We start from the raw sequence: 14484 nt of genomic DNA on the forward strand, positions 1-14484 counted from the left end.
ACTCACCACTCCTTCAGTTTCTTCTCTTTCCTTCTTTCTGAACCTCTTTGGCATCTACTCTGTAAGTATGGTTCCTAACCTTTGGGCTGTGATTTCTTTTTTTCTTCTTCTTTCTTTTTTAAAATATATTTTTATTGATTTCAGAGAGGAAGGGAGAGAGATAGAAAGCTAGAAACATCAATGATGAGAGAGCATCATTAATCGGCTGCCTTCTGCATGCCCCCTACTGAGGATTGAGCCCGAAACCCAGTCATGTGCCCTTGGCTAGAATTGAATCTGGGACCCTCAGTCTGTAGGCCAATGCTCTAATCACTGAGCCAAACCGGCTAGGGCTGGGCTGTGATTTCTTGTAGTGCTTCATAGTTCTTCAGAGGGTCAGGAATCTATGTAATCTGAAATGTCATCTGTGGATGAATAAATTATGTGTTGTAAATATATGTTAATATTTTTCAAATATAAGTAGCTTCTTGTTTGATTAATAAGAAATTTCGTAAAAGCATTATAGACTTTATAGTTGCTTTTAGTTGTATATATTTTCACTCAATGCTAAAAGAACTGCTATTGTAGATGTCTGATACAGATGTGGACATTAAAAAAACTGTTCATAATTGAAATGGTTAAGACTCATTGCTTTATGACATAAAACATTCATTAAAAAATTGCTTCCTGTTTTTCACTCTTGTTTTACCTTTGCTATTCTGTCTCTTTAACTTAAGGGCAAGAGTTGTTCTTCCTTTTTTTTTTTTTTTTTTTTTTTTAATACCTTTCCACAGTGGTTGGTCCTTGGGCCAAATCCCGCCCACTGCCCATTTGTTTTGTAAATCCCCTCCAGTTCTGGAGGTTTTTACAGATTACCATTTTTGAACCATTTGATGATAGGAAACACTAACTTTGAACCCCAGTTAAGAGAAATGTTATCCCTCCCCAAAAGAATTCCATCTTCTCTAGTAGACCCGCACTATAGAAAGCTGTACGTGGTCCACCCTTCTCCATGGTTTTGCTTTCACGGTTTCACTCTCTTCGGTTTCAGTTACCTCCTGTCAACCACAGCCTAAAAATATTAAATGGAAATTCCAGAAATAAACAATTAATACATTTTAAATTGCACAACATTCTGAGTAGCTTGATGGAATCTTGCATCTTCCTGAAATAAATCATCTCTGTCCAGCGTATCCATGCTGTCTGTGTGTAACCCACTGCCAGTTAGTCATTTAGTAGCCGTCTCAGTTATCACATTGACAGTTGTCCTATCACAGTGCTAATTTTCAAGTCCCCCTTGTTTTACTTAATAATGGCTACAGAGACATTCACATAACTTTGTTTGTGGTTGTTGTTAATCCTCACCAGAGGATATTTTTTTCTTTGATTTTTTTTAGAGAGAGTGAAATGGAGAGAAGAGGGAGAGAGAAACATGGATGTGAGAGAGATACACTGATTGGTTGCCTTCTGCACACACCATGACTGAGGCTAGGGATTGAGCCTGCAGCCCAGGTGTGTGCTCTTGAGCAGGAATCGAGCCTGAGAGACCCTTTGGTGCACGGGCTGATGCTCTCATCCAGTGTTTCCCAAACTTCTCTCATGATGAGAATCACCTGGTGGAGTTGTTAAAACACAGATTCCTGAATCCCAACTAAGAAGTGCTAACCTAGAATTTTTGGGAGCATATAGGGAAAATTGTATACTTCTAGTTAAGTATACAATTTTACCCATATGTTCCCAAAAATTCTAGTTTGGGAAACACTGTGTCTAATCTAACCCACACCAGCCAGGGCTCACATAGCTTTTATAATAGTAAGTTGTTACAGTTGTTCTATTTTATTATTGTTGTTAATCTCTTACTGTGCTTAATTTCTTTTCTTTTTTTTCTTTTTCTTTTTTTAAGCCTGGCTTTATATTGTCTTGATTGTAAATACTTGCCATGTTAGTCCACTGCTCCTTGTGTAAAGACAGGTATATGAGAAAAAATACCATAGGATTATTAAAGGTGAGATAGTTTGCTTTCACATTAGAAATAGGATTTAAACTATAGTTATTTGCACAAATTCAAAATATTTCAAGAGTGTAGATTGATTAATATAAGCACATATTTCTATCTATACTAAATAATTTATTTTGCACATGTACCCTGAGTGTTGCACCAGAATCCACATTTCATTGTGCTTAATTTCTAAATCAGGCTTTATCATAACTATGTATGTGTAGGTAACAACAGTACATACAGGGTTTGGTTCTATCTATGGTTTCAGGCGTTCACCAGGGGTCTTGGAATGTATCCCCCATGGGTTAGGGGGACTACTATATTCAATTACTTTTATATTTTTAATTTGGTCAATACGATTTCTGGAAATTAGTTGGAAAACACATTTGTTATGTAAATACCTATCTAACATCCTCCATCTTGCCTCTTAACCGACGTGGCCTAAAATGTTTACAACCTGACCCTTTATAGAAAGCGTTTACTGACCTCTGTTTTATAGTCGTAGTGTCCACTTTGCCTGCACATCTGAATTACCAGAGGATCTTTAAGTCCTCTGCCCTAGCGATTCCAAATCAGTCCATCTGGATGGAATCTGGGAGCCTATGTTTTAAACAAGCTTTGTAGTTGTTTGGGAACCATTGCCTTTTAGTGCACTCATGGAGTTGAACTCCAGGAAGTAATGCAGTGAATTTTGGATTAGATGTCAAAAGATAGCATATTAGTTTTTTATTTCAACATTTATGAACTATGGGATCTTATCTAAGTGACAACTTGTTCTGCAGGTTTGGAAAAAGTTTTTTAGTTCCTTTGTTGATAGACAGTTTTTCTTTACCCTTTACAATGGTAGTTTTACCTTTTGGGATTCATAAGAATCCCTTTAGAATCAGATGAAAGTTATGTCTCCCCTCCGCGCCCCCCCCCCCCCCAAAAAAAAGTGCTATGACTTTCATAACACATTACTACAGAAGTGATTAAACAACAGAAATTTATTCTCTCACATTTCTGGAGACCCAAAATTCAAGCCAAGGTGTCAGCCATCCTGCCAGAGGCTCTTGGGAGAGATTCCTTGCCTCTTCCAGCTTCTCGTGGCTACAGAGCTTCTCGTAGCTACAGCTTTCCTGGGCTTGTGGCTGCATCACTCCAGTCTGTCGCTGGAGTCACATTACCCCTCCTCCATTTGGTGTGTCTCTTATAAGGACACTTGTCATTGATTTTTTTTAAAATATATATTTTTATTGATTTTTTTACAGAGATGAGAGGAGAGAGATAGCTAGAAACGTCGACGAGAGAGAAACATCGACAGCTGCCTCTTGCACACCCCCTACTGGGGATGTGCCCGCAACCAAGGTACATGCCCTTGACCGGAATCGAACCTGGGACCTTTCAGTCCGCAGACCGGCTCTACCACTGAGCCAAACAGGTTTCGGCTTGTCATTGATTTTGGATGCATCCACATAATCCATAATAAGCTCCTTCTCTCAAGATCCTTAATTTAGTCACGTATATTACCATATAAAGTAACATTCACAAGTTCTGAGGATTTGACATGGACCTCATGTGGATAGAGGTGCCACATAGTTTTTGGTTTCCCACAGCACCTTTGCACATGCTGACAACTCTACAAACAATTTCAAGGGGCTTAAAACTCTGAAGTTCATACATGGACCTCATGGACCCTGGGTTTGAACTCTGTGCTCAGTGAGAACCGTACACCCATAATGTATTCTAAGTATCTGGTCTTTCTATTCTCTCCCCTGTCCGTGTTCTTACATTTATTATCCTATTAATACCAATCTTGAAATGATGTTTTCTTGTTGTGACCTTAGATAACTTCAGTTTATAGTTTGCTTTCTGAGTTAGTTTTTCTGATTCCTTTAGGAACTATTTATCTTCTGATAAGACTTAACTGTTAAAAGAAAATAAAAGAAAAGCCTTTCCCACACCTTTCTGCTTCATTCTGTAGCAAGGAAACAAAGTTCTGTGCAAACCATAGATAACCGATAACGCCTCCCTTGAGAAGAGTACCCTGACTTACTTTGATCGAGGACCTGATAGCAAGTGCTTTCATGTGTCTTCTTCTTAAATACTGAAAACAGCCCTCAGAGGAAGGGGCTATCCACCTCATCTACACTAATAAAAGAGAAAAATGCTAATTGACCATACCTTCGCTATGCCCATAGCCAATCAGAGCAAGTATGAAAATTAACCCAACAAAGATGGTGGTTAATTTGCATATGCTGAGGGAGGGAGGAGTGAAGCCTGAAGACAGCATAAAAGGAAGAGGGAGGGAAAACTAGCATGGTGCAGCGGTGGCGGGAGGGAAAGCACCAAGGGGGGACGGCAGCTGCAGGAGGGAAAGCGTGGGGTGGGGGGCAGAGACGATGGGAGGGAAGGGAAAGCACCAGGGCAGCGGTGGCAGGAGGAAAAGTGTGAGGTGTGGGGTGGGGGGCAGAGTTGGCAGGGAAAGCACGGGGGAGGAGGGGAGAGAGCGGGGAGTTGTGGGAGAGGTGGCAGTGGTGGAAGGGAAGCCCATCGGAAGCCCTGTTCTTGCGGGAATCTTCCTGCAACGGGCCTCTAGTTATTATATATAATGAAGACTGGTGGAAGTTAAACAATTTGGGTGATAGAGCTTTGGTGGGTGATAAAGCTAGAGAGAGACAGAGCTACCTCTGAACGAAGGTCTGTGCGAAGCCTGTGCTGCTTTCATTGTGCCATGAAAACTTAGCACACTTCCCTTTTAGCTGAATGGTTGGCATTCTCCTTAGACAGGATTTCAGTCAGATTTATAGTGCTTACCTACAGTATTACCTGTACAATATCGTCTCTATCCTCAGCTCTAAGTAAGACTGATAGCTGGCATGTGTGCCTTATAGAGCTGCTATAGCAATTGAGAGACTATGAATGAAAGCTCTTCAGAATTGGAAAATGTACTACTATGTGATACAGTTAATTAGTTTCTCATCTGGTTGTATTCTTATTCCTTTACTAGCCTAGATTTCAAAGTTTGGGAATATGGTCAAGCCTCAAAGCAGAGGCTATATTAGCTCCAACTATGAATTTGTTTGCTTAAGACCTCGTGGGCATTTGGCTGGTGTGAATGCTTATGTCTGCTTTCTGCTTTTTCATTTTAAGGGACACCCCCAACTTTGTCTAGCTGTGTTCCCCTTAGTATATCTATGTTCATGATCATTTCCTGAACTCTTCTCTTTCCTAGGTCAGTTTTTAACTCCTCTCATTGCCCACTTTGCCTTGGATTTGGTTGGTGGCCTGGGACTGTGACCTGGAGACTCTCCCCCTTTTTTCTATTCCCTCCCCCAGTTTCTGTTCCCTCATCCATCTATAGATATCAAAAGTTAAGATCCCATTTCTCTTGCTTCACTTCACTAATTACTATCTCCTTTTACCTTTGCTCTTGACTTCCAGGATATAAAGATACTAAAGACATTCTTATCTTTTAAAAAAAATAACCCCCCTTTAATAAAAAACAACTCTCCCTCATCCCCACAGCCCAGCCCAATACTCCATACCACGTAATGTCAGTTCCTTCACCTGCTGGCTTTCTGTGGTTTATAAGATAACTAGAGTCTTGGTGTACAAATACGTGCACGGGTAGGGCCCAGCCAGCCCACCCTGATGGGGGCCCATTGGGCCAGGCCAGCCAGAGGGAAGGGCCCAGATGGATGGATGGCCAGCCCTGCTCCCGATCAGGTGTTGGGGGCCCATTGGGGTTCAGGCTGGTAGGGGGCGGGGGGCCAATCAGGGCCCGGATCAGGCTGGTTGGCTGCCGCAGTGCGTGCCATAGCCACTGGTCGTTCCGGTGGTTCTGCCGTTCAGGTCGCTGGGCTTTTATATAGAGAGATATGCAGAAATCTGGTGCCTGGTTATAGGATAATCTGATTGGAATATTTCATTGGAGAGCCCTAGATGTCAGCATTTTTAGATCTTTTCTCTAGAGCTGGTCAGATTTTCTAGAGAAGACTTTTCCAAACTCCTGGCTGCCATATCCTGGGGCCGAATGAGTGAGGGGTGGGCATTAGAGGGAAGGATCTGTTTCCAATAAGCACGTTTTTGCTTAGGCCTCATGCTGTCTGTACTATTCTCGTTTGTTATTTAACCTCCCTCTGATTTTACCACAGGCCTATATTGACCTAACTCATCTTGAGCTCTCTAACTTAGTGGTTCTTACATGGGATGGAGATGGGGGTGGGATGCTTGGAAATGTGTAGGGTTTGGGGGATTGTAACATAAACTGTTGGCTGGGTGCTAAAGTTTTGTAGTTCTCATGCCTGCAGGAGCAATTACTTTTCTCAAGATAGCAATAGCTCCCCTTTTGAAAACAGTGGAAGTTTATTTTATTTAACTACTTGTTTGTTTATTATTGATATATAAGATGTTCAGGTTCACAACATTATTATTCAATATCTGTATACAAACTGATCACCCCAAAAGTCTAGTTACTATCTATCACTGTATAATTGACCCCTTTACCCTTTTTTATCCAATACCCACCCACTTCCCCTTGGGTAACCCCCTATCTGATCTCTGAGTTTGTTTTAATATGTTGGTTCCTTAAAAAACAAACAAAAACACAAAAAAAACAATAAAATCAACAGTTACTTACTAATTAGTACCTTTGACTTTGCTGTTCTTCTTTAACTCATGCATGCCAGTGATGACTTTGATTTTATTAGTATTTTGAATAGGAAACAAGATCTTTTCTGAAGCTTTCTTTTCAGCAGGTGGCTAGAGTGGAAGCGAGAAGACTAGTTAGGAGGTCACTGCAGAAGTACAACAGAGCCAGTGGTTGGCTGAGAGTAGAGGATAGAGGATGCAGGGGGTGTTTTGGAGACAGAGACCACATGATTTAAAGATGGATCGAGTGTGGAGAACTGAGGAAAAGGAGGAATCAAAGGTGATCTTAGGTTTTGTCTTCAGTTGACTGGGTGAGTGATGATACCCTTTGCTGAGATGGAGAAGGCTAGGGTAAGGAGCTTATTCTGTATTACCCATGTTAATTAAAGATCCCTGCATCCTGCGCCCAAAGAAAATTGATTTTCTCCCCATTGCCTCATTAGACCTGATTATTATTCAACTGTCGAGCAAAAAAAAACACTTAATTATTGGACATATGCTTCTGTGTCCCTCTTTATTGCTGCTGTCCATCAACCTTATTTGTTGAGGACTGTGGGACTTGGCTTGTCTATATCGCTTCCTAGCATGATCAAGGGAGCTGCAGGGGCTCTGTGAGCAACTTATCCAAGTTACTGTCTTCAAGGTTCTCTGACCTGTGGCAGGCCAGCAGTGACAGCATGACACAGTGGTTTTGAATCTTAGTTCCCTACTTCCTCTCTGCGTAATTGGAAACACTGCTTACTCTTTTGTGTCTCATTTTCTCCTGTTGTAAATTGGTTATAATTGCATCTGTACACTTGGAATTTTGTGAAGATTAAATGAGAAAATAATATAAATTATTTTCTGTTAGTAATTATAAATGCCTGGCATGTAGTAAACATTCTATAAATGTTCTCTATTAAGATTAGCAGTATTTAATTATATATCTAAATATATAATTCTTTTAGTTAAGCACCCCTTTCAAACGCTACACCTCAAACCTTGCCCCCTCAAGTTAAACCTCTTAAATTTTAAGTGCCAAAAAAGAGCACTGACCATGGTTTCCTAGTATGTTTCGTATACTTTTTTTTTTTTTTTTTTTTTTTTTTTTAAAGGAAAGCTCATCCAATTCCAGCGTTTCTTATTTACAAGTATACATCATATTCACCCACGGGGCTTTTTCAAAATGCCTGGTCCTTATTTCTGGGAGTTTGAATGGGATGGGTAAGGGTGGAAATAGGGGGATAGCATCAAATACCTCTATTATAATAGGCCTCCCTTTGTTTTCTTTTAGTTAATAACCCTCTTGCTTGGCTCCTTTCCTCGACCAGTCTCCACTCCATTAATTAGTATCTTAAGCTATTTCTCCTGGCCACCTTTAATTATGTCCTCATTCTCTTTTTATCTTGCCCCATTTGCTCTACTAACCTCTAACTTTGGATGAATCCAGTCCAATCTGCCTCCATGTAAGCTGCTGAAAGCCACAGTTTTTGAGCTATGTGAGATTCTTACATGTGCCATTTTGTTCTTTAATCTTTACTATTCATATATATTAGAATACCTGATTGTACGTGACACGGTAGGCATATGATTCTTTTAATTAATAGTCATTTCAAAAGTGACTTCAACTCTTATGTAATCCAATTACCCAGGATCTCTTGATTCTATCAATTATGTCTAATTTATTTTCACAATGTTTTGAGTAGCATTAATGATATTATTAATGTTTCATAAATGAGAAAACCGAGGTACAGGGTAGGAAAATAGTTTGTGGCATCCGCTTGCGGGCATAATTTTTTTTTTTTTAACTTTGAAAGATAAGTTATAATGGTCATGTATTAAACCTTTCTTCTCCACATTACTTCTGTCTTGTGGGTCAGTATAATGGCTTTAGCCTCACTGTTTTTAAGGAATTTGTGGTGAATTGTTATTTTTTAAATTTTCTTTTTAAAAAAAAATATTTTATTGATTTTTTACAGAGAGGAAGAGAGAGGGATAGAGAGTTAGAAACATCGATAAGAGAGAATCATTGATCAGCTGCCTCTTGCACATCCCCTACTTGGGATGTGCCCGCAACCAAGGTACATGTCCTTGACCGGAATCAAACCTGGGACCTTTCAGTCCACAGGCCGACGCTTTATCCACTGAGCCAAACCAGTTTTGGCTAAATTTTCTTTTTGAGATGTAAAATGTCCTGACCAATCCTAGTTTATAAATTTTTGGGAAGAATTAGTGTGTGCGTGTGTGTGTGTGTGTGTGTGTGTGTGTGTGTGTAGTAGTAGTAGTAGTAGTAGTAGTAGGTGATCATCTTTGGCTGTGGTTTTTAACAAGAATTTTCAAAGTTCCGTTACAACTAGCAAACTTCTCTTCCAGTTTTTATTCAGTTTTCCTTTATTCCCTTTGGAACTAGTGGACATGACCCAATTATTTTTTGAGAATTCATTTTACAGAACAGTGTGTTAAAATATTTTTATTCTTCTAATCAAGTTCAATGCAAGAACTGGCAGGCATCCATAGCTTCAATTCTGTAACATGCAAATAATTCTATTCCTTGGTTAAGTTATTGGCTTCATCATTATACTTACTGGTTCTGGGATAGCAGATATGCTCTGAGGAACATAGTACTTTATACATAAAATAAATGTTTTTTCTCTAAGCATTTTATTTTGATCTTGTTAGTCATATAACTCTATAACAGTCATCTTTGGAGTATATAATATGGTAAAAGTATAGTAGAAGAAGAATACCATATATATTATATATTAAGTTTATTGTTGAATAATATTTAAATTATTACAAAATTAAACATGACTTTTTGCTACATCAGAATTTCTTAATAAAAAGTTGATCCAGTACCTTCACTTGTTTGATTTAGTATGCCATGTGAGTCTTAGTAAATTGACATTTACTTTGAAAACACATTTGGCTGAGAGATAAAATATGTGTAGTGGATTAGTAACTCGATTTTTACTTTGAAAGTATTATAAAGATGAACATTGAGAACTATTTATAATAATGTTAGATGTTTCTTGAAATGTCTAGATGTTTAAAAGTATAATACAGTTCTTTTCCTATATTTGATTTAAAACACACACACACACACACAATAATTTGTGGGGGAATCGAATGGAAAAGAAAGAGAAAGGGTGAGTGGGGTTGAGGTGGGTGGGGCATATTAGGTCCTGAGACCTGCCATAGCAGAGCACCACAGACTGAGTGGCTTAAACCGACAGAAATGTGTTCTCTCATAGTTCTGGAGATTGGAAGTGTGAAATGAAGGTGTTGGGAGGGCCATGCTCTTTGAAGGCTCTCGGGGAAGATCCTTCCTTGCCTCTTGCTTCCTTCTGTTGGTTATCCACAATCCTTGGCTTGTAGACACATCACTCTAACCTCTGCCTCTGTTGTTACATGTTACTCTTCTTCTGTATCTGTGTCCGAATTTCCCTCTTCTTTTAAGAACGACAGTCATATTGGATTTAGGGTTAGTAGGGCCCACCCTAATCCAGTAGGATCTCATCTTAACTTGATTACATCTGCAAAGACCTGTTCCTATCTAAATAAGGCCAAATTCACAGATTTAGGACAGATGTAAATTATGGGGGGACACTATTCAACCCAGTACAGAGGGTTCTAAATTTAATTTGTATTTTGAGATTTAAACCAACACACTTTATATAAAAGCAGACAGGTAAGATACAGTTTATGTAAAAAGCATCTTCATTTGCAGTTATATTTACATACATGCTTCCCCTAGGTAACTAGTATTTTCTTTCTTTTTTAAAAAAAGCATTTTTTAAAATTTCATTTTAGCGAGAGAGGAAAGGGGAGAGAGAAAGAGAGAGAGAGAGAAGCATCCATGGGAGAGACAAGCATCAACTGATGGCCTCCTGCATGCATCCTGATCAGAGACCGAACCCGCAGCCTGGGTAAGTGCCCTGACAGAGTGGAACCTGAGACCTTTCCATGCACGAGACCACGCTCCAACCAACCAAGCCACTCTGGCCAGGGCTCTCGTGTGTTCCATTTATGTAGCAGAGATTGCACTAAAGAAATATTTGGTTATGAAATATCTATTTATATAGATGTGGGACCAGAAGACTTTCCACACAGCTCAATATTTATAGAACCAGCTGGACTATTCTGGAGCTCCACTCTGTTAGGAGGAGCTTAGTTGTAGGGGAGTGACAGTGGAGTGTGATTGAGGAGGGAGAGAGGCTGCAGGAGGGGAAGCAGGTGGCTCCTGGTTTCCCTCCCCTCTTTCATCCAGACTTTTCTGGAGCATTTCAACTGCTATTAGAATAATACATTTGTTCTTATTTGTTTTAAACCCATGACACTTAACATTGCCTGATGCTGATTTACTGAATGAGGAATGAATTAATAAAAGAATGGTGTGCGTGTGTGTGTGTGTGTGTGTGTGTGTGTGTGTGTGTTTCCATTGAGGGGTTGTCAATAGAGGCAGGATGTGGTGAGTTTTCATTTAGTAAATGAATTCTCCTCAGTCCTTTTTGAAAACCCAATTGATGGCGTTCTTCACACACTATTCTATACTTTGCTTTTATTATAGTATGCTATTCTATATCAGTATACAAATGCTATAATTGCATAATATTCTGTTGCACAGATATACTATAATTTACTTAACTAGTCTTTCTTTTTTATTTTTAATTGTGATAAATACATATAACATAAAACTTACTATCTTAACCATTTTTAGGTGTATGGTTCAGTATTAAATATATTCACATTATTATATAACCAAACTCCAGAAATTTTTAATATCGCAAAATCAAAACTCTATACTAATTAAACAACTTCCCATTTCTTCCTCCTGGAAACCACCATTTTTTCAATTTTTCATACATTTTAGTTAGTTTATCCTCCTAGTCTATCTTTGCTCTTAAAAACAATGCTGCTATAGCCTTAGGTACATGTCATTTTGCATGAGTAAGTAACTCTGTAAGATGAATCCCTAGAATAAAATTACTGGGTAAAAAAGATTTTCACATTTCTTAATTTTGATATATTGCCAAAATTATTGCACCAATTCCTATTCCCCCAGCAATGAATGATGTAGTAGCTGTTTAAATATGTTTCGGTAAAGTTAGCATGTCAGCCAAACTGAATAGGGAGCTTGGGAAAGGATGGGCACTGTGGAGGGAAGTTAGTGCTACTCCGTGGGGCAGGAGCCTGGGCTCTCCCACTGTTCTACCTCTACTCCACCTCGTTCCTTACGATTACTGAACATCCTGAGGTGCAGTGTCCATACCGCATTCATTTTAAAAATTGCCTAGCCAGTGTGCTCAGTGGTTAGAGCATCGGCCTGAGGACCAAAGGGTTGAGGTTCAATTCCCATTGCAGGTTCTCTAGACCCAGTAAGGGCTCCTGAGAGATGCAGCCAATCAATGTGTCTCTCTCACATTGTTATCTCTCTCTCTCTCTCTCTCTCTCTCTCTCTCTCTCTCTCTCTCTCTCTCTTTAAAAATATATTTTATTGATTTTTTACAGAGAGGAGAGAGGGATAGAGAGCTAGAAACGTCAATGAGAGAGAAACATCGACCAGCTGCCTCTTGCACACCCGCTACCGGGGATGTGCCCGCAACCAATGTACATGCCCTTGACCGGAATCGAACCTGGGACCCTTCAGTCCGCAGACCGACGCTCTACCACTGAGCCACACTGGTTTCGGCTCTCTCTCTCTCTCTCTTTCTCTCTCTCTTCCCTCCCTCCCTTCCACTCTCTAGAAGTCAATGAAAAAAATATCCTCAAGTGAGAACTATAAATAAATAAATAAATAATGAAAAGAAAAATTTTCCCACACAGTGTAAGCTATTTGAGTATTAGTACTATATCTGATGGAGTGATTGGAATACCTCACTTTGCAAGTGGGAATCACAACTTAATGTACATGGTAGGGGCAAAAGTAGGTTTACAGATGTGAGCATGTAAAACAGAGTTTATTCTTGTATTGTTATTTATTAATTATTGTATTATTTTCTTTACAAACAACTGTACACCTGCTTTTTCCCCACCCTGTATGTTCAACCCAGCCGAAAATTTCCTTATTAAAAATGTTAAGAGATCTGAAATGAATGTTAAAATATTTAAGCAAGGCATCCATTAGAAAGAAAAAATTAGCAGAACCCCTTTCTAATGAGCTCTTCGGAAGAGCTCCACTCTATCATGAGGAGCTTAGTTGTAGTGGAGTGACAGTGAAGCATGAGTGGGGAGGGAAGGAAGGAGGGAGAGAGGGAGGGAGGGAGGCTGGGAGGCTGGAGGAGGTGAAGGAAGAGGCTCCAGGTTTCCTCATCCCTATTTCATCCAGAACGATGACCTACAGGTGTCTTGACTTCTTTCCTTACAGCAGTGAGTGAGATGAGCAAATACTAGTGTATAATCAGCCTCTGATCATTCATGTCGCAGGCTTCTTTGTAGGATACTAATGTTCAAATCTGGTGTTCAATTTTATTTTTTTCTGTGAGGTAAATTTACTATAAAATAAGGCATAACCTCATGCGGATACCACTGGTTTTCCTTGGAGTGCACACATAGGTCTTGGCTCAATGACTTTTTATCTGGAGATTTTTAATAAATGTAACCTCTTTATTTTCTTATTTTAAAATGAAAATACTTAACATGTTTTTGTAATATTTGTATATATTATTTCTAAAACAGAATTTGAAGGGCTCTGGAACTCATTTCCTAATAATGATCAGTATTAATAGTTTGGGATTCATTCCCTTAGGCTTTTTTCATTGTATTTATAACATATAAATGTTATTTCTTATTTAAAAATATGTAATCGTACTATATACACTGTTTTATGATTTTTATCTGTTTACTTGGTAAGTCCTTTTTGGGTGAGGGTATAGAAATACCCTCATTCTTTTAATGGATTTATACTCTTCCATTATATCATAATTTTCTTATCCATTCTTCTATTAATGAACATATAAGTTGCCATAAACATCCTTTATTCATATCTCTTTGCCTATGTGGACAAATGTTTCTGTAGGATAAATTTTAACAAGTAGAACTGCTAGATCAAAGAGTCTGACCATTTTATATTTTAATGGATGTTTGGGGGCTCTGCAAAATGTTATATCAATATCCTGATTTTTATAAGAAATAAAGTTCTGAAGTTGCAGAAGTTTTAGCTAAGTGTTGTATCATTATTAATAGATATGTTTTTCTAATATAAGGTTTTTAGTAATGTAAAAACCTTTAAAATGACAGCTTGTTTATTCTCACAGTGATGGAATGGGGAGACGATGTTAAAGCAGTTATGGACGATGAAGCAGTAATGCTGGTGAATCATCAGGCAACAGGAGACGTGTGCACTCTGATGATGTGCCTCCAGGACAAAGGGCTGGTAAGCCATCCTGATGGAGGAAGTGGACAGCAGAAAGGGGAGGTTAACCGAACCAATTCAAGTACCTTATGGTTTGGAACATAGACTTTAACATGTAGATTTTTCCTGAAAATTTAGAGAAATTTAGAAGAAAAAATATGTAATTCTGAGTTACTCCAGAAGAGGAGTTTGGGGGGGGGGGGGGGGGGAATGACGGGGATAATGTGAATTATATCCCCATAAAGCTGTTTTGTTAACAAAGTTAGTATGGTTAAAATTGGGGGCTGTCTTGAGGTAAAGTGGTAAATTGCACTTAGAGAAATACACACACAAAAAGCAGTATTCCTTAATATGGAAGAATAAAGTTGGTCAGTGAATTTGAGGATCTTTAGCCAAAGGAAAATAAGGCAAATACTATTTTGGTTTTCATTTGTAAAGCATATTGAAAAGAAAATATCAGACTCATTTAATGTTGCTAAGGCTCTGTGTGAACTCTTGATTTACATTGCTTCTATGATAACTAAAAATAGATTTATATACTAGA

At 38.8% G+C, this 14484-nt stretch overlaps 1 protein-coding gene across 5 annotated transcripts in view; it reads left to right on the forward strand.

Annotated features, from left to right (window-relative positions):
• LPGAT1 (lysophosphatidylglycerol acyltransferase 1) overlaps positions 1 to 14484 on the forward strand; it is a 246955-nt gene that overhangs the window by 203805 nt on the left and 28666 nt on the right. For all 5 annotated transcript variants that reach the window (XM_084865561.1, XM_084865560.1, XM_084865559.1 and 2 more), the window contains one exon: positions 13843 to 13961. In XM_084865561.1, coding sequence (XP_084721687.1) covers positions 13843 to 13961 — 119 coding nt within the window. The remainder of the gene's footprint in view (positions 1 to 13842; positions 13962 to 14484) is intronic.

The sequence above is a fragment of the Pipistrellus hanaki genome (assembly GCF_964339955.1).
Source record: "Pipistrellus hanaki genome assembly, chromosome: 18".
Classification (NCBI taxonomy): Eukaryota; Metazoa; Chordata; class Mammalia; order Chiroptera; family Vespertilionidae; genus Pipistrellus; species Pipistrellus hanaki.